The sequence below is a fragment of the Heteronotia binoei genome, chromosome 3, assembly GCF_032191835.1.
Source record: "Heteronotia binoei isolate CCM8104 ecotype False Entrance Well chromosome 3, APGP_CSIRO_Hbin_v1, whole genome shotgun sequence".
Taxonomy (NCBI): Eukaryota; Metazoa; Chordata; class Lepidosauria; order Squamata; family Gekkonidae; genus Heteronotia; species Heteronotia binoei.
In genome coordinates, this window is record NC_083225.1 from 84886883 (window position 1) to 84914754 (window position 27872).

Genomic DNA, 27872 nt, shown 5'->3' on the forward strand with positions numbered 1-27872 from the left:
CAGAAAGCTTTTGATAAAGTTCCTCATCAAAGGCTCCTTAGAAAGCTTGAGAGTCATGGAGTAAAAGGACAGGTCCTCTTGTGGATCAAAAACTGGCTGAGTAATAGGAAGCAGAGAGTGAGTATAAATGGGCAGTCTTCGCAGTGGAGGACGGTAAGCAGTGGGGTGCCGCAGGGCTCGGTACTGGGTCCCATCCTCTTTAACTTGTTCATAAATGATTTAGAGTTGGGAGTGAGCAGTGAAGTGGCCAAATTTGCGGATGACACTAAATTGTTCAGGGTGGTGAGAACCAGAGAGGATTGTGAGGAACTCCAAAGGGATCTGTTGAGGCTGGGTGAGTGGGCGTCAACGTGGCAGATGCAGTTCAATGTGGCCAAGTGCAAAGTAATGCACATTGGGGCCAAGAATCCCAGCTACAAATACAAGTTGATGGGGTGTGAACTGGCAGAGACAGACCAAGAGAGAGATCTTGGGGTCATGGTAGATAATTCACTGAAAATGTCAAGACAGTGTGCGTTTGCAATAAAAAAGGCCAACGCCATGCTGGGAATTATTAGGAAGGGAATTGAAAACAAATCAGCCAGTATCATAATGCCTCTGTATAAATCGATGGTGCGGTCTCATTTGGAGTACTGTGTGCAGTTCTGGTCGCCGCACCTCAAAAAGGATATTATAGCATTGGAGAAAGTTCAGAAAAGGGCAACTAAAATGATTAAAGGGCTAGAACACCTTCCCTATGAAGAAAGGTTGAAACGCTTAGGGCTCTTTAGCTTGGAGAAACGTCGACTGAGGGGTGACATGATGGAAGTTTACAAGATAATGCATGGGATGGAGAAAGTAGAGAAAGAAGTACTTTTCTCCCTTTCTCACAATACAAGAACTCGTGGGCATTCGATGAAATTGCTGAGCAGACAGGTTAAAACGGATAAAAGGAAGTACTTCTTCACCCAAAGGGTGATTAACATGTGGAATTCACTGCCACAGGAGGTGGTGGCGTCCACAAGCATAGCCACCTTCAAGAAGGGGTTAGATAAAAATCTGGAGCAGAGGTCCATCAGTGGCTATTAGCCACAGTGTGTGTGTGTGTACATATATATATATATATATATATATATATATATATATATATATATATATATATATATATATATATATATATATATATATATATATATATATATATATATATATATATATTTGGCCGCTGTGTGACACAGAATGTTGGACTGGATGGGCCATTGGCCTGATCTAACATGGCTTCTCTTATGTTCTTATGTTCTTAATCTTTGACAGCCACACTGGGCCTCGACACGATAGAGGAGGATACCCAGGAATTGCTGTGGCCTGGCTGCGGTGGTGGAGGACTCCAGCAGCTGCTACAGCCCAATTGTGGTGGTGAAGGACGACTAGCAGCCACACTGGTCCAGCTGCAGCAGAGAACGCCAGAGGAATCCATCAGATTCCTGGCTATTACAAAATCCTTTCGTGCAGACGTTTAAAAGTGTGTACAATGTACATGTATAAAGAGAGTGGGATTGCACCTGAAGGCTTATCCTTCACATTCATGTAGATACATGAAGCTGTCTTCTACTGAGTCAGACCATGAGTTCATCAAGGTCAGTACTGCCTACTTTGCCTGGCAATGGCTCTCCAAGATTTGGGGGGGAGGGGGGCAGTTTTTCACACCACCTACCACCTGAACCTTTTTAGGCTGGAGAGGCAAGGGATTGAACCTGGGACCTTCCATACATAAAGCAAGGGTTCTACCATCAAGTTAGGGCCCCTTCCCAGCCAAAAGTCTGCAGTAAGTATAAACCACTGTATAAACCACTGTATGAAACATTCACACAGTATCTGTAGCAAACCTATATTGATAGATGTGTACGTGAGTACAGCTAACTGAGAATGGACTTCAGCTGAATGTGCAGATGCTGGGAATGGAGCCAAAATCAATGATCCCACTACCCTCTCTGTGCATACAATGTGTACACTCCTTAACATCTATATCGGACTACTACAGACATGGTCAGCCTTCTTTACAATAATTTACATAGCATTTGCAAAGGTGGAGAAAGAGGAGACAGCAGCTAGAGGGAAAAAGAGGCACCTGGGGGAGAAAAGGGTTGTATTTCTTTGTTGCTGCTTTTTTTTCCTTTTCATTCTGCTCAGTCACTCCTTGATGTCAGCAAACAGCTGAGGAGACTTTTGCAGCAGTGCTCTCCCCTCCATCCCTCCCATCAGCTGATCAGAGGCCACATTGGTTGGCAGCTTGGAGCAAAAAGCCCTTTACACTCAATGCTTCAGGAAGCTCAGAATTTACAATATTTCAGCTGAGGTTGCCAATCAAGCTGTCAAGTCATTTTTTTTGTCAGTTACCTGACTTCATTCCATTGTCAGAGAAAAACAGGAAAGCTATTTTTGTCACTCCCATCCAGTTTTTCAATCTCTACACATTTATTTGTAATTTTTATATTGTCCTCAATTTGCCTTGAATGCATTACGAAGAGAAAAGTTGGAAGATGTTTTTGCCTCACCTGCAGGATAGTCCTGAACAGTGAAAGTGAAAAGCTATCTGCCAGCTTCCTACACTTGCTGTTCATTCAGTGAGGCAACCTGGGAACTGTCAGGTGAGTAGCTAAAAGAAGCTGCTCTTTGCTGGCTTTCTTCTTAATGGTGACAGACCATGCTTTCCAAGACAAACCCATTGCTACCAGCCAGCCTATCAGCACCTGCTTATTGTTTGCTCCATTTACTTGCCTTGCAGAGAATCCAAGCAGTTACAATGATTATATGGTACCTCACCCCAGGCGTTAGTGTAAAAAGTTTGCCACTTTGAAAAATGAATATTCAAATTTGAAGTTTATGAATGCCCACAGGCTAACACAAAACCACCCCTCCAAGTAGTCAAAAAGTTGAACAACTAATTTGTTTGCTTTTCCCAACCACTTCCTAATGCTAAGTGTCAAAGATTAGCAGGTTGTCAATTCTTATGTTGATAGATGCAGTCCAGAAAGGGGGGGGGGGGGGGTGCTACCGGCCAGATATACCCAGAGTCTGTGTGTCACCAATGGAGATGGTTAGAATTTATTTTATTTTATTATTTTACTATCAATTAAAATTTCTGAATAATTTTCTACTAAATCACAAGGGGTGCCTCATTGACCTTAGCGACTCTCTTAGACAGAAGGTTAGGCTCTCCCTCTCTTTTTCTGATATTGGTGGTAATATACTCAGTCTGCACCTACTAGAAGATGAGCTTGGCCCACACTTATCAATATACTGAGACAAGAGGCCTGTCAGGGTGTGAATAAGCCTAACAAGTGACCTCTCCAATGTCTGTCTTCCTTCTAGAGTGGCAGAATTATCACAGAGGCACTGGAATGCTGTTCAGCATAGTATATACAAGCAGTAAAACTGTTATGTCAGTTCATCCTCTTTATGCATTTGTGACAGTGAAAAAGTATGCATGTTTCTGTTCTTCTTGTTTGCCTGTGCATGTGTATTAGTAAGAAAGGATGCTTGTTTATATAATAATTCATGATAAAGTGCTTGGGTGAGTACATGAAGAACATGCAATAAATAACAGTTTCATAAATGCTTCATTTGGGAACTATGTAATGCATGTTGTGACTAGAATTATGGCTGCTTGTTCACTTTCTGGAGTAATATGTTCTGTATATGTTTTTAGTTCTCTGCCATGAATTCACCTCTCACCTTGGAAACTAGTCTCAGGCTCAAAAGCTGGGCCTCAACTTGTTACACATGTAGCATTCTCTAGAATGCTTTCTGAAAGTTTAATTGTGTGATAATAAATTGTATTACATATGACAGCAATGGGTTGGATCCAATTAAGCATAAATGGAATGTGTTCATAGAACAGATGAACATGACACCTTATACATGACCAGACCACTAGTAAATCAGTTTATAGTGCAATCCTATGCAGAGTTACTCCAGTCTAAGCCCATTGACATCAATTAACTTAGACTGGTGTAACTCTTCATAGGGTTGCACTGTTAGCATTCTTTGTTCTGGACTGACAGTAGCCTTTTATAATCTCAAGCAGAGAAAGGACTTTCCAAATTCCAATTACCTGTGATTTTTAACTTAGAGATACCAGGGACTGAAGCAGGGATTATTTGCATGCAAAGGACATGCCCTAGCACTGACCCCTTTCTGCTTTGTCTCATCCTTTCCATGCAACATCCCAGCAGCTGTTCCTGACAGTTTGGGACCAAGACAGTGGGATGCTTCACAGGGGGCACCATCCCCAGCAAAAGCACTTGCTCCATTTGTGGAAAAGCTCATGCAAGAGTAAAGAGTGGTTTCTTCCACCTTTGAACCCCAACCTCTTGAGTTGCACCAACTCTCTGAAGCAGCTGTTCAGGGGACACAGTGGGGTGCCATGGAAAGGGAGATAGACCTATTCAGTGAGTCATTTCATGGTTCATTCATTCCAACCCATTGTCTAAATTATCTGCTATGCATACACTTTTAATTTTTGCTTGTGCTCATGATCTAATTGCAATCAGACGGTGTTAGGTTTATCTATGATGACTTGATGTGCATTGGTGCTTTGCTAGGAGACCAGGGTCATGCAAACATACACAATACATTAACACTTTACGCAAACAAAACAATGCTAAGCTCTGGTCCTAGGCTTTATCAGGCTCTGTTTCCTGGCCACACTACTTATCAAGTTTCTTTACTTCATGAGCCGGCAACTATACATTCAATTTAGCTGGAATTGTTTGAAGTACTGCTTAGCATGACAAATGATTTCTGATTATTAACTATGTGGTGATCACAGTTTCATGTGTTCAAGCAACAACATAAGACAACACATGGATCTGTTCTTAGTCCCACTGAAGCCCATAATTCTAATGGGCTCTTAAAATAGATTTGCAAGTAATTTGCAGTTCATTTCAATGAAACTTACTTCTGTCAAATGTAGTTAAGATTACAACCATCAACTTCACTGCAAATCCTGTGGCCTAACTGGCTTGTGGATTGAGTTTTTAGCTGTAACTCTAATACTACACACACACGCACACAAATACATACACAAACATATTTGAAGTTATATCAAGGATATTCATTTAGGGATATACTAAAAGTACTTGGCATAGTGTGGAAAGCAGACTTGTGCCACTATTGTTCAGTATATTTCTTCCCTTTTCCAAAGACAGAACATTAAAAAATATGTTATGTGTATGTGCTCTTCTGTGCTGACTTTTGCACATACTTTAGCATAATTTCCCTCTCCACCACATCTATATACCAGGAGCTATCAACCTTTAATTAAAAACTGGATATATTTTACCTTTCTAGTATAACATGATATGGCAATGTACAGCGTACACCACTGAGAAAGGAATCTTTCTCAAAGAGCCCAGGTAATAGCCTGCTACAATTATTTTGCTAAGCATTTTGAGGATAAAACCTCTCACATCCGTTCCAACTTGGTCTCTAGATTAGCTGCAGCAGGATCAGATGATCCCAGGGTGCCAGCTTGTCCAATTGTGCAGGATATCCTTCAGCTTGTGCAGTCTGAGGGTGTGGACAGGATTCTGGGAAGCTTGAGAACTACCACCTGTTTATATGACCCTTGCCTTTCCTGGCTGCATAAATCTGCTGGGGAGGGTGCTTATGGACTGGGTCCAGGAGACAATAAATGCCTCCCTGAGAGATTTCCATTTCTCAGGTCACCACCCATCTAGCCTCAGATGGTGAGGAAAGCTGAAGCAGAGCCTCCAAGGATAATTGGAGTGAGTGGATAGCCTTGTATAGGATAAATCAATCAATAAGGCATGTTGGTCACAAACCACACAGAGCTCTAAATGTCAATACTAGCACCTTGAATTGAGCCAAAGCAAATTAAGAGCCAGTGAAGGTAGAACAAGGCTAGGGTGATATGGTCCCTAATACCCACTCCAGTCAACACTCTGGCTGCAGCATTCTGAACCAACTGTTGGTTCCAGACAGTCTTCAAGGACAACCCAACACAGAGCACATTGCAGCAGTCTAATCTAGATGCTATCAGTGTCATAGTGGCACGATCTTTTCTGTCTGGGAAAGGCCGTAGCTGGCTTACCAGTGGAAGCTGCAAGAAGGTACCCCTGGCCACCAGTGCCACTTGTTTATCCAACAAGAGGCTTGAGTCCAGCTGCACTCAAAGCTGTGAACCTGTTCCTTTATGGGGAATGCAAACTCATCCAGAACAGGATAACCCATTTCCTGGGTCAGATTCTTGCCCCCATTATAGCACCTCCATTTTCTCAAAATTTCCACTTCCATTCATTCCAAAATTACTTCCAGGCTTTTGTTCACTGTTTCTTGGGATCAGCTGGCAATGCAAGATAAAGTGGAGTGTCATTTGCATATTTGTGGCATCTCAGTCCAAATCTGGATGACCTTTCCCAACAGCTTTACATAGATGTTGAAAAGCATGGGGAACAAGTTGGAACCTTGTGGAGCCCCATAAGTCAAAGACAAAGGGACAGAGCAGCAGACCCCCAGCACCACAGCCTACTTGAGGTAGGACTGGAATCACTGCAGAACAGTGCCTCTTAGTCCTGAAAGGTGGTCCAGAAGGATACCATGATCAATGGTATCAAAAACCATCAAGAGGTCTAGGAGAATAAACAATGTTGCATACACACCCCTCTCCATTTCTGGGCACATATTATCCACCAGGTGATCAAAGCCATTTCAGTCTGATAACCAGGCCTGTAAACAGTTTGAAATTCAGAAATTTCTCAAGTTGACCAGCCACCACTTGGTCAATCACCTTGCTCAAAAATGGTACCTTTGAGACTGGATGGAAGTTATTTAACTCTTCTGGGTCCAGAATAGGTTTCTTTAGGAGAGGATGCATCACTGTCTGCTTCAAAGCAAAAGCTATCACCCCTTTTCCACTGTGGCACCAAAACTTTGGAATTAACTCCCCAAGGAGATTTGTCTGTCTCTCTCCATCAGTGCCTTTTGCCAGCAGGTGAAGATTTTTTTGTTTCATCGACATAACCCCAATAACGGTTTTTTGCCCTCCTTCTAATGTTGTTTATTTGTTTTAAATTGAATGTTATATTTCTATTTAACTGTCATAATGTTTTTTTATATTTGCCACCTTATGGACCCTGATTGGGTGGAAAGGTAGCACAAGAATGTTTAAAATAAATAAATAAATCTTACCAGAGTCTCACATTCCACATCCAGAGTTTTTTCTGGTGGTGCTGCTACACTGTTTATCTCCAAAGCAAACCACACTTTGGAGCATGGTGAATTTTGACCTACATCAATTAAAGAAACAAGAGGGGAAAATGAATCTCAAGTAATTTCAAATATTTCCTATTGAGCATCATATTGAGCATTGAGAATCATGTGAAATGATGGAGTATAAGGATGAGAATGTGTACGCAGAAAGCAGTAGCATTCATTCCAAATCTTCAGTTAATTGGTACTACTAGTTTTCACAATTTAATACAGCCAAGAAGCTTGTATAAACCCAAGTAGAAATTTTGACTTCTGTCCTTTGAACAGCTGACTTTCCAGCTGTTCTACTGCACACTGCTTTTAAAGTTCTCTACATTTCAACATTTTTTTGAAGTGATTGAGGCTGCAGTTCAAAGGGGTACAGGATAATCTTGCCACAGTCATACATCCACAGTATCATCCAGTTTAGACTATAACAACTGACTGCTATAGGGGCTGCCTTTGAAGATTGTTCAGAAGCTTCTGCTGGAGCAAAAAGCAGCAGCTAGTAATCCTTTCTGGATCCTGAATGGAACACTTAGCACCTATCCTTTAACAAATGCATTGACTTTCTATTTGCTTCTGGGTTCAAAAGAAAATACTTATTTTGACCTTTATATTCCTAAACTGTTTTAGGCTCAAAGTTAAAAAAAAATTCCGTATTACTTTGACCAAGCATAAAGACTAATGGGGGACACTTTCCTAAAGGAATCTCTCTTGTTAGATATAGGATTAATAGAAGGACCTCCCTTGAAAAGTGAGGTTGGAACCATCTTTGCAGACTTCAGAAAAATCTGAGGACTTCTGGAAGACCTCTGCTAGTTATAGGGTTGCTATGGCAAGTAGGTTGCCAGATCAAACTCAGGAACTATATGGGAACTTTGGGGATGGAGCCAGGAAACTTTGGGGGTGGAGTCAGAAGCAAGGTTGTGACAAGCATGATTGAACTTCAAAGGAAGTTCTGGGCATCACATTTAAAGGGACCATGCTCCTTTTAAATGTCTTCCCGTCATTGGAAATAATGGAGGATGGGGGCATCTTCTTTTGGGGCTCATAGAATTGGACCTCCTGGTCCAATATTTCTGACACTTTGGGAAGTTTTTTGAGGAGAGGCATCAGATGCTATGCTGAAAATCTGAAACAATGCCCCCCCCCAAGCCCCAGATAGTAATGGATCAATTCTCCATTATACCTTGTGGGAAACCAGTGCTCAGCAGAAATTTCCTCCCCTTCCCACTTTTTGATAACCCTGAAGCGAGGGGAAAGACTTCCAAACCAGGGGATCCCCTGCCCCCAACTAGGGATTGGCATCCCTAAAGCAAGAGACTTCTGACAACTGGTTCTTTTGTACACCAGTGCTTGGAGTAAATGGGGCAGAGAAATTGGGGTGAATTACAGCATTGCACCAATACATTGATTCATTTTTGGTAAAAATCTGAAGTGACATCATAGACATGCTAGGGTTTGAAAATACTCTGGTTTTACTGTAGAGTCCCCCCACCCAATCCTGGAGCAGCTCATGATGTAACTTCCTTTCTTACCGGAAATGACATCAGTGTGCCAGCATGACATCGGTGCCCCAGTCCCCACTGCAATTGCTCCTAGATGTTGACAGCTGCAGCCTAGCAACCTTAGCTAGTTATAGGATGTTTATTTTAGATGTTTCCCCTTTTCCCATTATTACTATGAACTGCCTTAAAGGCCTGTGGGGCTGAAAAAATAGCATTAAAATCCACTAAACAAATTAAGGTCAATGAGGAATCATATTACTAATTTCATTTGTGAAATGAAGTGGTAGCAAATTTCTGAGCCACACACCAGTGGAAGCATGCAAGCGAGGTGGATTGGTGGTGTGAACCTGCCAATCAGCTCTAGGCGCTCACTGGTATTCTTTTTTTTAAAAAACTGCCCAGAGCGCATGTGCACATGGCCACTAAAATGTAGGGGGAAAAAATAAACCCAAACTGTGCCAAGGGAATGGTGCATTACACCTGTCTGACCATGCCAAGGTGCCCCGTGGGCGGGTTAGAGGCGCCTTGTGCTGGAATGTGTGGAGGGGATTTGACCGTTCCTTTTTAAGCCAGCTGGTTTCCAAATGCTTCCCATGCACCCCAAGCTGCCAGTCTGGAACCAGCCTATGTGTCAGATATCAAAACTTGGAAGATACTAGACTGCAACTTTCAGGGGAAAAAACATTTGGAATGCATTTTATGATAATGTCTTTATATAAAATTAATATATTCACATCTGATTTTTTTAAAAAGCAGATTTACTGCAATCTTTTAATGGAAAAAATATTTCTAAATTAATAATTTCTAAATGCTTTTTTTTCAAAGTTTTGAAAATCTGTCCATAAACTTAATTAACATGTTTATTAATTATTAACTTTTAATAAATGAAGTCACTACGAAGAAAGGTAATACTTTCAATCAGATTATATTTGTAAAATCAATTTCTTACATGATATACTATTAGCTGCTTGTAATGAATGTAACTTTTAGGTTTTAAAGGTGAAGCTATTACAGTATCTGATTTTATTTATTTATTCGCTACAATTATCTTTGTAAATGGAGAAGGAAGTATAAACATTTATGGCTTTTAAAACCTTTAAAAGATAGGCAGCCTAGTAAACAATTTTACCAGAAAATATTTACATTCCAAGTCTGTTCTGAAAATAAAATAGCAATGCACATGCTTATATATTTTAAGAACTACTTTTTACTAAATATGATTGCCTGCCTCCTGGTGGGACCTGGAGATCTTCTGCTTCTACAATTGATCTCCAACTGGCAGAAATCAACTCCCCTGTAGAAAATAATTAAAGCCAAAAATCACTGGAATAGCAACACTTTTATATAATGTGTGTATATGCAACCTACATTTATTCAACAAACGCTCATAATACATGATTTGTTAAATCAAGTATTATGAGTGGTTAACAAGTTACTATTGATGAACTGCTAAGCATGTATTTTGATAAATGTAGGTTGCATGTACACTCATTGTGTAAAAGTGTTATTGCTAGGGTTGCCAAATCCAACCCCAGAAATATCTGGGGACTTTGGGGGTGGAGTCAGGAGACTTTGGGGGTGGAGCCAGGAGACACTGGGGTGGAGCTAGGGGAGGGGAGAAACGGCGCCGGGGAGCGTGGTGAGCCGCCCCGCAGCTGCTGCCTCTTCTCCGCTCGCCGTGGCTGCTGATATGGGCTCAGCCTGAGCGCATCTCGGAGGAGCAGCCATGGCGAGCAGAGAAGAGGCCGCCGCGCCGCTGCCGCCTCGCCTGCTCCGCCTCTGGGGTGGAAGCGGGCCGGGAGCGTGGCGAGCCACAAGTCCGGGTCCTAGAAGGGCCCGGATTCGCGGCTCGCCATACTCCTGGCCTGCCTCGCCCTACCCTGCTGTCATGCCTGCACCAGACCCAGCCCTTGCTAACCCAGAGCAGGAGCCACCTGAAACTGATCAGGCCACACCAGGCCCTAGCTCATCCCCTCCTGAGACTGATCAGGCCACACCGGGCCCTAGTGCATCACCTCCTGAATCCCCGCCACCTGTGAGCCGGCTCCGTGAAAGGAGACGGCAGGAGTTCAAAGACAGACGGAAAGAAGCACGCATGCGTGGGAGGAGAGATCTAAGCCCGGAGTACTAACGAGTTAACAAGCCAGCACAGTATATCTGTAGTCCTCGCCTTAGGGCAAACTGTGCTGGCAACGAATGATCCTCCTCGGACGTGACCACGCCCTGCACCCTCTTGCCTGCTGAGAGAACCCGTTTGCTCCTGACCCGGCCTGAATCTTGGACTTGGAACTGGACTCTGCTTTTGCTCTGTGGACTGGCTTCCGGTACTTTGAATATATTCGGCTTGCTTCCTCTGGCTTCTGACCCACTGCATTCCTGTGACGACGCGCCCTGCTTCTCCCTTCGGCTGGACTGATTTACGGTAGAGACTAATTATGACTGCTAGATAACGCTTGAGCTACTTCTTGAAAGCACCGTAGCCGGCTGCCAGCATCCTGGCCGATTGCCAGGGCAACAGCAGCCGCCCGTCTCTACCTGCAGGTCTGGGCCCTGACACCTGCGCTGCTGCCGCCTCTTGGCTGCTCCTCCGAGATGGGCTCAGCCTGGGCCCATCTCGGAGGAGAAACTGTGGTGGGCGGGGAGGGGGCGGCAGCGGCGCGGCGGCCTCGCCGGCTCTAGGATCCGGCGGCTCGGTGCCGTTTCCCCCCTCTCCCCCCGCTTCCATTTTTTGGGGGAGCGGGGGAAGAGGGTGGAGATCCTGGGGTCCCCCACCAGGGCGGGAGGGTTGGGAAGCCTAGTTATTGCTATTCCAGTGATTTTTGGCTTTAATTATTTGCTTACATCGGAACCTGTTGACATTTACCCCTAAAGAAAATGGCTGCTTTGACATTGCACCATGCTGAGGCCCTTCCCCTCCCCCTCCCCAAACCCCACCCTCTCCTGGATCCACCCCCAAAGTATCCAGGTATTTTCCAACACAGACCTGACAACCCTATTACTAAATCAAGTCACACCAATTGTAAGGTAAGCTGAAAAAGTCTGTTAAGACTGTTTACACTAATTTAATAAAGGCAACTGCTTCAGTCCAGCTTGGGCCATAAATGTGCAGAGCCAGATCAGTGAATGATAAAAATATTCATAAGAAGAATACTCAGCAACAGTGAGATCAAAGCCCTGTGACTAAACTTTTGACCTCAATTCCTCATTTCTACATTCCTGTTTAATAGACCTTGTCTTCAATTTTTGCCTGGTCTACCAACCAACTCTAATGATAGATGCTGTGTCTTCTGGGCCTGAACACCCTGAGCCAAATATACAAAATTACCGTATTTTTCGGACCATAAGACGCACTCCCCCCCCCCAAAAAAAGTGTGTGCGTTTTATGGTCCGAAGGTATGTACCTTCTGGGGGGGGGGGGCGATCCGCTGCCTCTTCCTCTGATCCGGCACTTCCCCCGCGCCTGCCTGCCTGGCTCCATCTTCTTCAGGCAAGCGCTGGGATCGCTCCACATGGCCCCACCGCAAACCCAGCGCTTCGCAAGCGCCGGCTGCAGACTGATCCCAGCGCTTGCTTTAAACATCGCAGCTGAAGCCAGGCACACAGGCAAGGAGGAAGCAAGCTGCCCTCTCCACAGCCGGCGCTCGCAAAGCGCTGGGTTTGCGGAGGGGGCGGGTGCTTCCTCCTTGCCTGTGTGCCTGGCTTCAGCTGTGATGTTTAAAGCAAGCGCTGGGATCGGAGGGCGGAGGGAGCGATCCCAGCGCTTGCTTTAAACATCACAGCTGAAGTTAGGCACACAGGCAAGGAGGAAGCACGCTACCCTCTCCACAGCCGGCACTCGCGAAGCGCTGGGTTTGCGGTGGGGCCACGTGGAGTGATCCCAGTGCTTGCCTGAAGAAGATGGAGCCAGGCAGGCAGGCACGGGGGAAGCGCTGGATCAGAGGCAGAGGCAGCGGATCGCCCCCCCCAGGAGGAAGGTGCGTCCTATCCTCCGGAGCGCCTTATGGTGCGAAAAATACGGTAATCTGAACTGGACAGGGCTTTTTTTGAGCAGGAATGCACAGGAATGCAGTTCTGACTGACTTGGCATCAGGGGTGTGGCCTAATATACAAGTTAATTAATGCTAGGCTTTTTTTCCAAAACAAAAGCCCTGGAACTAGATAATCTTAATTCCCTAACTGGCCTCTTCCCATGCCTGGTATTTCATTCTGATGACATTTCCCTGATTTGACATTGGTATAACCCAAAACCTTGATATGCTGTGTAGTCACAAATCCTGTCAGTGGCTTTGTGTTATCATTGCTCTCATTTAGTATTTCCAGAAGTACCTAAGGGATATGTTACTCTAATGAGTGTTATGTATTTGTGTTATGTATTTGCTGTGTTATGTATTGCATTTCACTAGCCAGGCAGCCAGGCCCAAGATGGCTGCTGCCTGCTTATCAGAGCTTAGCAGTGTTATGTATTTGCTGTGTTATGTTTTGCATCTCACTAGGTTATTGTTGTCTGAGTTTGAGATAGGCACTCCTTGCAAACCGGGATCCTGAAGCCTGGGAGAACTGGCCAGTCAAGACGCTAGGCATGTAACAACTTGTAACAAAGAGATGCAAATGGAGGATTTTGGAGTGAGCCAACAGGAGTAACTGTTATTCTGATAGGGGGCTCAGTTAACCATGGCCAGAGTATATATATTGAGTGAAGGGCCTGTACTGTTTGTGATTCTTTCTTCTTGCAATAAAATGTTCTTGGTTGATTCAGAGCTGGCTAAACTCACTTTATTTCAAGCCTAGTCTAAATACTTAAGCACAAACTCTGAAAGCTTTTTAACAAAACTTTTCTTTTAAGAAGCTACTAAATATGCTTTTGGGACTAAAAGTTTATGATTCAGTTGTCAAACTACAAATTGAATTTTTTACAATGTTCATTTATATATGTCCTAGGTTCCATCTGCACAACTCCCTTGGACCTGATTATATCTGACTTTACAACTCTGACGCAGACCCAGGATACCATGTTCTGTAGACTGCCATCTTTATTGTTCTTTGACTAGACTGGATTTTTAAAAAGTTTTAATTTGTTTATTCTTACAGTTTTATGCTGTAACCTGCCCTGAGCCCATTTCCAGGCAGGGTGGTATAGAAAAACAAACAAACAAATAAAATGCTTGAAGGCTGGACTACATATTACATTGTTCATGAGTTAGCAATAATGACTTATAGTCAGATTGCACCTGCAAGTTCCTGATGGCAACTCCATTTGAAAGTGCTGCAGGGCATTGATTTGGATTGGTACTGTGACAGGCATTGGAGGGGCTCCTGCCTTCCCCATAACATTTTGCAAGTGGAAACTGCCTAGGGGGAGCACCACAAGCAAGCATTCAGTGTGTGTGAAGTCTTCCCCTGATAGGGCAAAAATAATGCCCCCATGGCCATCTGAGCTCAGGAAAATGGTATGTGGGGAAGGCAGGAACGCCCCCCCCCTCCATCTGTGCCATAGCCCCTTTGACAGAACCGGCCTGATTTGACTAAATGGCCCAGTTCTGTCAGCCCCCTTCTGGGCTTGCACCACTTACAGGAGGGTGCTATTCCATTTCCTTCCACTAGAGGATGGATTTATGCACACCAATCCAAATTGGGCCCCTGCAGCGCTTTTAAATGGAGTTGCTATTAGGAACTTGCAGCTGTTAGATGGTTACAAGTTCTGGGTCTAATCTTTAAGCAATGTAATAGGTAGTTTGCCCCTCCCCTTTTCCTGTTTTCTTATGAATGATATATTGTTCAAATTTACTTGTTCAAATTTGCTGCTGATGTGGGGTTGTTCTTTGGGATTATTGTGCTTTTCCTATTTATTTGGATCAAGTTTGAGCATGTTTATTCCTCCTTGTACCAAACTTCAGGATATTTCAAAAATGAAAACCTAAACATTGCAGTGAGGCATTGTTTAAGGCCAGCTTCTTTACCTTCTTTGTAGAAGCTGAAGAAGATAGATGAACTGAATTCTGATAAGTGTATGTTACTATTCTATGCTCTTTGCATACATATATATTAAGCATCAATGAAAGCTGCATTGCTAAGCTCATAATACAAAAGTACTTTCAGGGGTTGTTTTGTAGGAAAATAGGTGGTGGAGTTCATCTAGGGATTGTTATGCAGCTGCAGTACTATTCAATGGACAAGGAGGTGGAACTCTCAGAAGGAGGAAGTGGAACTCTCAGAAAGGTTCAGGAGCTGTGCTCCTGTGAGCTCCCACTGAATCTGAGGCCTGGATACTTTTAACATAAAATGCTAGTGGTGTTTCAGTAAGAACTGCAAAACAGATATACTGCCGAAAGGGAATAAAGATTGCACTGAAGTATACTCAGTGTGCTTTGTGTCACATGAAAGAAAAAAAACAACATTCTGTTACTGACATATGTTCCACAATATGTTATTATGATAAAAGTGGGAACTAAACTGTGATTATTTAAGCAATACTCCATAACCAAATTAATATGAATTCAAATATTTCTTGTCTTAAAACAGAGCTCAGCAATCCTTTATAAATAAAGAGCCAAACTATGCCAGAAGAAATCAGCAGAACCAACATAAGAAATTATATTTTGCATAAATGACAACATGCAACTTAACATTACAGATAACTGGCATGTTGATTAATAATCCTTAACACTTTTGCAACTCAAACATTGCTTGTTGCAAAGCCTTTTTTAGGAAGTGACACGAATGAGATCTTACAATACATAGTAAATACATCCAGGAACCCCCTGAATGATTATTTTAATGCATTGGCAGAAATTCAGGCATGCGTTTTACTTGAATTACTGGGAATTGTTCACCGCTCTCATTTCACTTTCACATCTCAAAAGAGCCTTTTAGTACCATAAAACACACAATATGGCCATACTACTGACTACTACCGATCACCAGTTTCAGGATGCTTCTTCCAATTGTTTTATCATCAAGAATGGAAGTAATGGAATTGGGAATAGTTGGGAGAGCAATACACTATCAGAAATATCTATCATTACTTTTTTATTTATTTACATTATTTATAGTTTGGCACAGTTTACTGTATGCATTATTCATTCATTCATTCATTCATTCATTCATTCATTCTAATTTTTATAGTACTCGTTCCGTGCAAGCAGGGCTCAGGGTGGTATACAACAGCCCATTAAAACAACATATCTTATGAAATAGAAGAATAAAATTAATAAGATTCAATTAGCAATCCAATCTAAAATGTATGGTAGTCAAAAATATTCTAGAAGTGCTACTGCCTTGTGGGGAAGGGAGGGAGGGAGAGTGCCAGCCAGGAATGGTCACCATTGTTGTCCTCAACTGAACAACTGGTAAAACATCTCTACCTTCAGGCCCTGTGGAACTGCATCAGGTCCCACAGGGAATTTATGTTATTCAGCAGAGTTCCACCAGGTTGGGGCAAAGGTGCTAGAGGCCCTGGCCAAGGACAGCTGGATATCTCTCAAGTCAGGGACCATAAGCAAGTTCTTATCAGCACAGCATAATGCTCTTTGGGGGGTATACTGGTCTTGGTCTTTCTGCATTTATATCCTTACTGCATCTATATACAGGTCTTGGTCTTACTGCATCTATATACTACTAGTCATGGGTGGCTCTCATTTGCAGATAGCTAAACACATGGAGGCAAAACAGATTTTTCAGCAAATGTGGGGCACTCTCAAGGTTTGCAGACAAATCTGGAAAAAAAATCAAGCAATGGATTTCTTCAGTGGTTGTTGCTAGGCAACCACAGTATTCCAGGCTGGATCTCTGAGGGGGGGATAGGCAGGGCTCTTCTTATGTTCTTATGATTGCCATAGTTACATTGGTACTTATTTAAACCTCTTTACTGAACTTTTAACTAGATGTTATGCCAACAAGTGATGAAGATCCTTCAGTTTGAAATATACCTACTAAATTCAGACTTTAAAAGCAGAAGTTCATAATTACAAACAGGAAAATTGTCCATTTTATGACAATTTTCCTGTTCATTTAATCCTCTGAAATAATATGGGACATCAGAGAATGCATTTCCTTTTAGACATTAAAACAGTACTGCAAAGTCTTGTCCAAGGTATGGAGGGGTATTACCAGTTCCATTTGCAGGGGGGGGGAATAGAAATTCTAGTTAGACTTGATAAATGACAGGCATCCACTAGATTCAAACTGGTTGCGACTAGAGAAAGCAAAATGCACATTCCAGCCATTCTTCAATTATGCAGGAAAATTCCCATACATGTTTTTATGCAACGATGGCCTTAAGTGTTCTGACTGACAGAAAGGCACAGATATACAAAATATTAAATGGAGTAACTTATTGATAAAGTAGTGTGATTTATTGATAAAGCAGATGTCAATACATAAATACCTTACCAGCAACATATGGAGAGTTTACATTGTTTACAATTACAGTATTTTTTAAAACAATTTAAAATAGGCATTTGCACTCAGCAAGCAGAGATTTCCAGGCCGCATGTGGCATGTATCATAACATTCTGAAGGACATGGTTCCATGAAACATCAAAATCTCAGCCAACATCAATACAACATTTATTTTAGAAAATTGTTATGCCCTCCTATTTTAAGGCTAAAGTTGCTGCTTAGTTGTTATATGTGCCACCAACTTGGATTAAAACAGTTTATTAAGATCTGGATATCCCACTACTGAAATTTTTATGATTGCTTTCTGGAGTCCATAAACGTGTGTCAGGAATTACACTGTGGACCAAATTTGGCCTGAAATCCCTTGAAGCTCAAGTTTGGATCAGAGCTTTCAAATGGAAGCCCAAAACTTTAAGAGCTACTCCCTCCAAGGGACTCCTGTATCTGGTAAGAGAGTATAAATCTTATACTGCCTAGGACAAACTGCTGTACTCCAAACTACATTATCTCAAGATCTCTCCAGACAACACAATGAGCTTTTCAAAACAATGAAAGAACACACTGAGAAGCTTGATTATTTCAATACTGCTGTGCTGAAATTACACCTCCCAAAAAGATGATGGATTATGTGAAAAAACTGTTCCAAAGTATAGAAGAGCTTTTACCTTCGGACATCTAAATGCATTACCCTCAGCAGTTACTAATGGGTACTTTGCAAAGAAACCATACTCAGAAAGGTTATGCCTATGTGGCAGTAAAAAATAGATACTATAGGCCATATCCTACTTGATTGCTGAATCCATTCACAGTTCAGAAATTATTTAATTATTCCTTTTGAACATTTGCCTTCTGTGTCACCCCCTGCTAGAGTGTCCTGGCTTCTAAGAAATAAAGGTAAAGGTAGTCCCCTGTGCAAGCACCAGGTTACCGACATAAGAACATAAGAGAAGCCATGTTAGATCAGGCCAATGGCCCATCCAGTCCAACATTCTGTGTCACACAGCGGCCAAATATATATATATATATATATATATATATATATATATATATATATATATATATATATACACACACACACATACACACTGTGGCTAATAGCCACTGATGGACCTCTGCTCCATATTTTTATCTAACCCCCTCTTGAAGGTGGCCATGCTTGTGGCCGCCACCACCTCCTGTGGCAGTGAATTCCACATGTTAATCACCCTTTGGGTGAAGAAGTACTTCCTTTTATCCGTTTTAACCTGTCTGCTCAGCAATTTCATCGAATGCCCACGAGTTCTCGTATTGTGAGAAAGGGAGAAAAGTACTTCTTTCTCTACTTTCTCCATCCCATGCATTATCTTGTAAACCTCTATCATGTCACCCCTCAGTCGACGTTTCTCCAAGCTAAAGAGCCCTAAGCGTTTCAACCTTTCTTCATAGGGAAGGTGTTCCAGCCCTTTAATCATTCTAGTTGCCCTTTTCTGAACTTTATCCAATGCTATAATATCCTTTTTGAGGTGCGGCGACCAGAACTGCACACAGTACTCCAAATGAGACCGCACCATCGATTTATACAGGGGCATTATGATACTGGCTGATTTGTTTTCAATTCCCTTCCTAATAATTCCCAGCATGGCATTGGCCTTTTTTATTGCAAACGCACACTGTCTTGACATTTTCAGTGAATTATCTACCACGACCCCAAGATCTCTCTCTTGGTCAGTCTCTGCCAGTTCACACCCCATCAACTTGTATTTGTAGCTGGGATTCTTGGCCCCAATGTGCATTACTTTGCACTTGGCCACATTGAACCGCATCTGCCACGTTGACGCCCACTCACCCAGCCTCAACAGATCCCTTTGGAGTTCCTCACAATCCTCTCTGGTTCTCACCACCCTGAACAATTTAGTGTCATCCGCAAATTTGGCCACTTCACTGCTCACTCCCAACTCTAAATCATTTATGAACAAGTTAAAGAGCATGGGACCCAGTACCGAGCCCTGCGGCACCCCACTGCTTACCGTCCTCCACTGCGAAGACTGCCCATTTATACTCACTCTCTGCTTCCTATTACTCAGCCAGTTTTTGATCCACAAGAGGACCTGTCCTTTTACTCCATGACTCTCAAGCTTTCTAAGGAGTCTTTGATGAGGAACTTTATCAAAAGCTTTCTGGAAGTCAAGGTAAACAACATCTATCGGGTCTCCTTTGTCCACAAGTTTGTTTACCCCCTCAAAGAAATGTAACAGGTTAGTGAGGCAAGATCTTCCCTTACAGAACCCATGCTGAGTCTTCCTCAATAACCCGTGTTCATCAATGTGCCTACTCATTCTGTCCTTGATAATGGTTTCTACCAACTTTCCCGGTATTGAAGTCAGACTGACTGGCCTGTAATTTCCTGGATCCCCTCTGGAACCCTTTTTAAAGATGGGGGTGACATTTGCTACCTTCCAGTCCTCAGGAACAGAGGCAGATTTCAATGAAAGATTACAGATTTTTGTTAGAAGATCCACAAGTTCAACTTTGAGTTCTTTCAGAACTCTCGGATGTATGCCATCTGGACCCGGTGACTTATTAATTTTTAATTTGTCTATTAGTTGTAGGACCTCCTCTTTTGTCACCTCAATCTGACTCAGGTCTTTCAACACCCCTTCCAATATTAGTGGTTCTGGGGCGGGCAAACACTTCTCATCTTCCACGGTGAAGACGGAGGCAAAAAATGCATTCAGCTTCTCAGCCATTTCCCCATCCTCCTTCAGTAATCCTTTTACCCCATGGTCATCCAAGGGCCCCACTGCTTCCCTGGCTGGTTTCCTACTTCTAATATATTTGAAGAAATTTTTATTGTTGGTCTTTATGTTTTTTGCAATATGCTCCTCATAGTCCCTTTTTGCCTGCCTGATCACAGTCTTGCATTTGATTTGCCACTGCCTGTGTTCCCTTTTATTAATCTCACTTGGACTGGTTTTCCACCGCTTAAAGGAGTCCTTCTTACCTTTTACAGCTTCCATTACTTTGTTTGTTAACCACGCTGGCCTCTTCTTATACCTGTTTGTGCCTTTCCTAACTTGTGGTATGTATTTTATCTGAGCTTCTAGGATTATAGTTTTAAATAGTCTCCAAGCTTCCCCAAGGGTTTTGACCGTATTTACCTTTCCTTTCAGTTTCCTCCTCACATGCCTCCTCATCTCAGAGAATTTACCCCTTTTAAAGTTAAATGTAGTTGTGGCGGTCTTTTTGGGCAACTCCCTATTTATACAAACGGTGAAATCAATAACATTATGGTCAGTGTTCCCAAGCGGCGCAATCACTTTTACGTCTCTCACCAAGTCTTGGGCATTACTTAGGACCAGATCCAGGATCGCCCCACCTCTAGTAGGTTCTGAGACCATCTGCTCCATAGCACAGTCATTGAGAGCATCAAGAAACTCAATCTCTTTCTCTCGACCAGAACACATATTGACCCAATCAATCTGCGGGTAGTTAAAATCACCTATTACGACACAGTTTTTACGTTTAGCCGCTATCTTTAATCCTTCCATCATATTATAATCGTCCTCTCTCTTTTGATTTGGTGGGCGATAACAAACTCCCATAGTTAAATTTCCTTTTGGGCCCTCTATTTCAACCCAAAGCATTTCTAAAAGGGAATCTAATTCTCTGACCTCAGTCTTACTGGACCGTATATCCTCTCTGACATACAGAGCCACCCCACCTCCAACCCTTCCCTCCCTATCCTTCCGATATAACTTATATCCAGGAATCACCGTGTCCCACTGATTCTCCTCATTCCACCAAGTTTCTGAAATTCCCACAATGTCTATGTTTTCTCCCAACACTAAACATTCCAATTCACCAATTTTACTTCGGACACTTCTAGCATTTGCATACAAACATTTATAATTTCCCAGGCAAGCTAGGCCCACCACCTCTGTCCTGCCGCCTCGAGACTCTGGCAGACAGTCCATACTGTTTGTCACCATCACAGTGGACAACTCTGATCCGTTACTCGGTAGAAAAATAGAAGCCAACCCTTCATCTCTTTGAGATGAGTCCTCCCGAACCAGAGACATTCCATCTCCTGTCGGCTTTCCCCCAAGATTTAGTTTAAAAACTGCTCTGCCACCTTTTTGATTTTAAGCGCCAGCAGCCTGGTTCCATCCGGAGACAAGTGGAGACCGTCTCTTTTGTACAGCTCCCGCTTGTTCCAGAAAGCATCCCAGTGCCTAACAAACTTAAACCCTTCCTCCTTACACCATCGTCTCATCCACACATTGAGACTTCTAATTTGCGCCTGTCTCTCCTGCCCTGCACGTGGAACAGGTAGCACTTCTGAGAAGGCCACCTTGGAGGTCCTGGCCTTAAGTCTCCCACCTAGCAGCCTAAATTTCTCCTTCAGGACCTCACGACTGCATTTCCCCACATCGTTGGTGCCAACATGCACCACGACCACAGGCTCCTCCCCAGCACTGTCTATCAGCCTATCTACTACATGTGTAATGTCCGCTACCTTCGCACCAGGCAGGCAAGTCACCATACGGTCAATACACGGTTTTGCCACCCAGCTATCTACTTGCCTAAGGATCGAATCACCAACTACCAAGACCCCCCTTCTCCCCCTGCCCAGGGATGGTTCCTTGGCGTGAAAGGATACCTGCTCACCAACCGAAGAAGAGGTCCCTTCTGAGGGCGCATTCCCCTTGTCCTCAGCAAGGTGCCCTGTTCCCTCTCGACCCTCACGCTCTCTGGCAGCAACGGGGCTGCCACATTCAGAGTGGGGCTCATCTAATACGCCCCCGAGAGTCTTCCCCAATTGCCTAACTGACTGTCTCTGCTTCTCCAGGGCAGTCACCTCGGCCTCAAGGGCACGAACCCGTTCCCTGAGGACCAGGAGCTCCTTGCATCGAGCACACACCCAAGACTTCTGTCCTGTGGGCAGATAGTCATACATGTGACACTCAGTGCAAAACACTGGAAAGCCCCCACCCCCCTGCTGGCATTCTACCTTCATTATATATATATATATATATATATATATATATATATATATATATATATATATATATATATATATATATATAATATACAGTCCTCTTTAAATGCTGTTGTTTACGTGGCTCCCCCTCTGGAAGCTCAACTTACCTTATTGGGAGAACAAGGAAATCAGGGATCTGGGTTCCTGGTCCTTCGGAAGCCCCCAGGCAAAGAGCCACAGGCCAAGAGCCCTTTAGCTCTCGCCCTTCGGCTCACACCAAAGGCTCGCGCCTTTGGCAAGGCGCAGCTTAAAATGCAAAGAGGGTGGAGTAGACCACTCCTAAGCAATCATCAACAATTACTCTCAATCAATCAATCAATCAATCACTTTCACCTTTAGCCCACTCACCCAAACATACAGCAGTTCCCCAGCTATCACAACTCAGCCTTTTCAGCAGTCACCCAAGCCTCAGAATGAAGTCTTTCAAAACACAGAAATTCTTAGCAACTTCTCCAGCTGTCTCAGCCTTTCAGAGCTGCTCTGCTCTGTTCTGCTCCTCTCAGGCCTCTCTGAGATGTGCTCAGCCTTTGGCAAGGCGCAGCTTAAAATGCAAAGAGGGTGGAGTAGACCACTCCTAAGCAATCATCAACAATTACTCTCAATCAATCAATCAATCAATCAATCACTTTCACCTTTAGCCCACTCACCCAAACATACAGCAGTTCCCCAGCTATTACAACTCAGCCTTTTCAGCAGTCACCCAAGCCTCAGAATGAAGTCTTTCAAAACACAGAAATTCTTAGCAACTTCTCCAGCTGTCTCAGCCTTTCAGAGCTGCTCTGCTCTGTTCTGCTCCTCTCAGGCCTCTCTGAAAACATCATGTTTTCTTGGCAGACTTTTTACTGGGTGGTTTGCCATTGCCTTCCCCAGTCATCTACACTTTACCATCAGCAAGCTCAGTACTCGTTTTACCGACCTCGGAAGGACGGAAGGTTGAGTCAACCTTGAACCGGCTACCTGAACCCAGCTTCCGCTGGAACTGAACTCAGGTTGTGACCAGAGTTTGGACTACAGTACTGCAGCTTGCCACTCTGTGGCACGGGGCTGCTTCTGAGAAATAAACAAAAAAAAACCCCAGCACTCTAGCCATAGCAAAATTCTTCTCAATTGTTGTGGCTCATTGTATAGCTGTTCAGAATCAATAGGTTGATTGCACAGTAATTTTTTTAACATCAAAAAGTTGATGCAACATATCATTAAAAATGCATCTACACAAATGTATGTCAATGATGAGCAGCAACCAAGCAGCACAATGGTTTAAAAAAAAATTAAGCCAGGACAACCTAATTGCTTTTTTGAATCCACCTAGCTGAAAAGTTAGGTAGGTGTTATTTATTTATATATTTACCGTATTTTTCGGTCCATTAGACGCTCCGGACCATTAGATGCAGGTGCCTGGCTGGGAGACAAGCGGCGAGATCGCTCCCTTCACCCCCACCGCAAACCCAGCACTTCGCAGGGAGCGATCTCGCCACTTGTCTCCCAGCCAGGCACGCAGGCGCAGGGAAAGCACGCCGCCCCCTCCACAGCCGGCGCTCATGAAGCGCTGGGTTTGCGGAGGGGGCGGGTGCTTCCTCCGTGCCTGTCTGCCTGGCTTCAGCTGATGCTTACAGAAAGCGCCAGGATCACTCCCTCCGCCCTCCGATCCCAGCGCTTGCTTTAAGCATCAGCTGAAGCCAGGCAAACAGGCACAGAGGAAGCACCCACCCCCTCCGCAAACCCAGCGCTTCGCGAGCGCCGGCTGTGGAGGGGGCGGCGTGCTTTCTCTGTGCCTGTCTGCCTGGCTTCAGCTCTGATGCTTAAAGCAAGCGCTGGGATTGGAGGGCGGAGGGAGCGATCCTGGCGCTTGCTGTAAGCGTCAGAGCTGGAGCCAGGCAGGCAGGCGCAGGGGAAGCGCCGAGATCAGAGGCGGAGGCAGCGGATCGCCCCCCCCACCCCCGGAGGAAGGTACGTACCTTCACTCCATAAGATGCACACACTTCCCCCCCACACTTTTTTTGGGGGGAAAGTGCGTCTTATGGTGCGAAAAATACGGTAATTACTATATTCATAATCTGCCTTTCTCAGAGTCAAAGCAGATTACATGGTGCAAGTCAATACAATCAATATGATGTAGTGGGCATAAGAAAATTTTATTTCAGACAAGAACATTTTAGAACAGCTTTACTAGACCAACATGGATTAGGAGGTGCTCTTGTAATATGACTAGGTTTGCCAAGTCCAATTCAAGAAATATCTGGGGACTTTGGGGGCGGAGCCAGGAGACATTGGGGGCGGAGCCAGCTACAAGGGTGTGACAAGCATAATTGAACTCCAAGGGAGTTCTGGCCATCACATTTAAAGGGACAGCACACCTTTTTAAATGTCTTCCTTCCATAGGAAATAATGAAGGATAGGGGCACCTTCTTTTGGGGCTCATAGAATTGGACCCCCTGGTCCAATCGTTTTGAAACTTGGGGGGTACTTTGGGGAGAGGCACTAGATACTATACTGAAAATGTGGTGCCTCTACCTCAAAAAACAGCCCCCCAGACCCCCCAAAACCTCCAGATCAATTCCCCATTATACCCTATGAGAATCGATCTCCACATAGGGAATAATGAAGTGCTCAGCAGACATTTCCTTCCCCCTCCTCCCCCCTTCCTTTCTGGCTACTCTGAAGTGAGGGATTGGCCTCTCTACTCACGAGTTGCTGCCAACGTCTTCAAAGTAACACATACACACCATCCTAAGAGGAAGCCTTTCAATCGGAGACTGAAGCCTCCTGAGGTGGAAAGGAACATGGTCCTCTTGGGGCGGGGCTTCCCCCCGCCGGCCAGCTGACTGGGGGCGGAAGGAGCCTGGGAAAGCAGAAGAACCCCAGCTGGAACCTGGGGATTGGCAAGCCTAAATATGACTATATATCTGGCTGCAAAGTTGTACCTCCAAATATCAGTGAATGGATTTCTATCAAGCTAGAAAAGGAATTCTTATTCTGGGTTGCTTGATTATAGTTATGTTTAATAATGGCTTGAATGAAGGCATACTGAGAATAATGGGTTGTAATCAAAAAATATATACCGGGTAACAGTTTCATACTGATAGATCCAGGTGGGCAGCCGTGTTGGTCTATCTAAAGCAATAGAACAAAGTTGGAGTCCAGTAGCACCTTTAAGTCCAACAAAGTTTTATTTAGAATATAAGCTTTTGTGTGCTAAAAGCACACTTCATTAGACAATGAAAGGGGATACAGTTAGCAGTGCAACATATAGCTTGTGGGTAGTGGTTAAGCATGCAAAGTAGTATAAAGTTAGAATCCAGTATTAGATTTGTGGCTACAAACAGAGAATTAGAGCTCTTCTAGCATGATTACCCTTTAATTAGCTTTAGTGATTGTGCCAGCTGTGACCACTCCTTAAAAGGTATGATCTAGCTAGTTATCCAGGTTCTGATCATATTTAGGTGAAGCTTATGCAATACAATTTATGTCAGACTGCCACTGAAGGGTGAGGACAGCACAGTGATTGCCAGTTCATATAAGCTACAGAGAAATTATTCCGCAACTTTTGTAGAACTAAATTGGCTGCCAGTTCATTTCAGGGCACAATTTAAAATAATGGTTCTTACCTTTAATGCCTTAAGAGTGGGATAAAGATACTGGAAGGCCACCTACTCCCACATGAACCAATTAGTCACTTAAGATCTTTTACAGAGATTCTGCTCTGTGTGTATGTATGTTCTCCACCTTCACAAAGGAGGTAGGCAGTAACCAAAGACAGTAGCCTTGAAGATTTTTAACAGAGCGTGTAGGTTATTAATATCATTTATTTGCAAGTGGGCAGTCACAAACATTACACTTATTATTGTTCTACTCTTTTCATGATTTATACTTCTGCACTGGTCAGAGGAAAATTTAAACTAGTCTCTGAACTTTTAAAGTTCAATAAAATAGGGTTGCTTACCTGTAACTATTGTTCATTGAGTATTTTCTGTGCAGGCACACATGGTGACTATGCATGCACAGGCCTGCCAATCAGAAGTTTCTACAGCTTTGAGCCTCCAGATGCTGTGCGCTGGAGATGTAGGCTTGTTCCCAGTGCCCTGCCCTGAGCCACATGCCAGGTCACCAACTGTTCAGATTCAGGATTAGCCAGCAGCTGAGTCGATGGTAGTTCATGGTCAATCTCTCCCTCAGAAAGGGATGTGAGTAGAGAGGTCAAATCTGGAGATATAGTAGGCCTCTGCTGTAAACATGGTCTGAGAGCCTTCCCTGGATTTCTCCTTCACTTTTTAAGCTTTTTGGAAGGTGGCTTGGAGGAGGCCTGCTGCTGTTGAGAGATCTTGAGCCTAACCAGGTTCATTGAGATCTGGAACCTGGAAGGCGGAGCCAAATGGGTCAAACCCGATTGCTCTGTCAGAGCTGGCTTTTCTTTAGACTTCAAAGTGGGGTGATCTGAGGTCATAAGCGCCTTCTTCCAAAGAGCCACTTTTAATTTCAAGGATCTTTCCCTCTGAGCCTTAGGGGGAAACTTCAAACAGGCTTTACAGGTGGACATCAAATGGCCTTCCCCCAGGCAAAAGAGACACAACTTGTGGTTGTCCCTTTATGTCATCCTTGCACCATAGCAGGTGCACTCTAAAATAATGCCTTCTGTGTCATTGCAGGAACAAAAGATACCAAGGACAAAGAATTCCTCACCATGGAGAGCAGGAGACTCAAAAGAAGCAACCTATACATTTGGCAGCAAAAGAGGAACTTAGGGAAAGTGGCACTGCTGCACAGGAGAATTTGGCTAGGGACAGGAACAAGCCTATGTCTCCAGTGCACAGTGACCTCTGGAGGCTCAAAGGTGTAAAAATCTACCAATTGGCAGGGCTGCACACATGAAGTCCCCATGTGGGACTGCACAGAAGATCAATGATGAACATAAATTCACACATACATATAGTGTCTTAATGGCAATTTTGTCTCATATGCCAGTTTTTCTGCAGCTCCAGCAGTCAGCATAGTAAATGGCAGCATAGTCTGTGTCTGTGTGTATAGTCTGGGTCCTCAGTTTGCCAAAGGCAATAAAATGGTTCATGCACAAAAAGAGGAGGGGAAGAAAGCCAAACCAAATCTGAAACTAAATAAAAATGCTTCAAAAGCAAGAAAGTGTTCTATACTCAAACAGTATGCATTATTCAAATAGGCACATGGCTTAGCATATAAAATATGCATTGCATTCAGAAATAAATGATGATGGGACATTTATATAGACTGATGATGAAATTCCCTGTAATAATAAACCTACCAGTGTTTGCTGCATTGACTGCTTGCAATTCCTGTGTACCATATGTCTTCTTCAGCGAGCTGTTAAATTGATGCTGCTGCTGTTCTCCATCTTCAGCAACAAATGAAATTATACCTAAAACAAATAGTTACCAGATGTTCTATTAACTGAAGCTTTTGTTTCATAGGATGAACTGGTACCCTGATACCAAGGTCCCTAAAACCTTGAATAAGACACAATTCAGAAGATTAATCCTAACTACATTTTGATACTGGCCACTCTACTGTACAGTATTCAAAAGACAAGATGCTCTTTAAAATATACGGTATATTATGCAGCAAATTATGTGAATGTGAATTGAGGTCCCCTACTAAGGGTGAGAGATTAAGGAACTTGTAGTTCACAAGGAAAAGTGAGAACATACATTCCCCCCCTCCCACTT

The 27872-nt window shown here is 43.6% G+C and overlaps 1 protein-coding gene across 1 annotated transcript in view; it reads right to left on the reverse strand.

The window, feature by feature from the left end:
* The window catches only part of CFAP47 (cilia and flagella associated protein 47), a 536960-nt gene that overhangs the window by 190303 nt on the left and 318785 nt on the right, over positions 1-27872 (reverse strand). The window contains exons 50-51 of the mRNA XM_060234105.1: positions 27452-27565; positions 7192-7289 (exon numbers count right to left, since the gene is read on the reverse strand). Coding sequence (XP_060090088.1) covers positions 7192-7289; positions 27452-27565 — 212 coding nt within the window. The remainder of the gene's footprint in view (positions 1-7191; positions 7290-27451; positions 27566-27872) is intronic.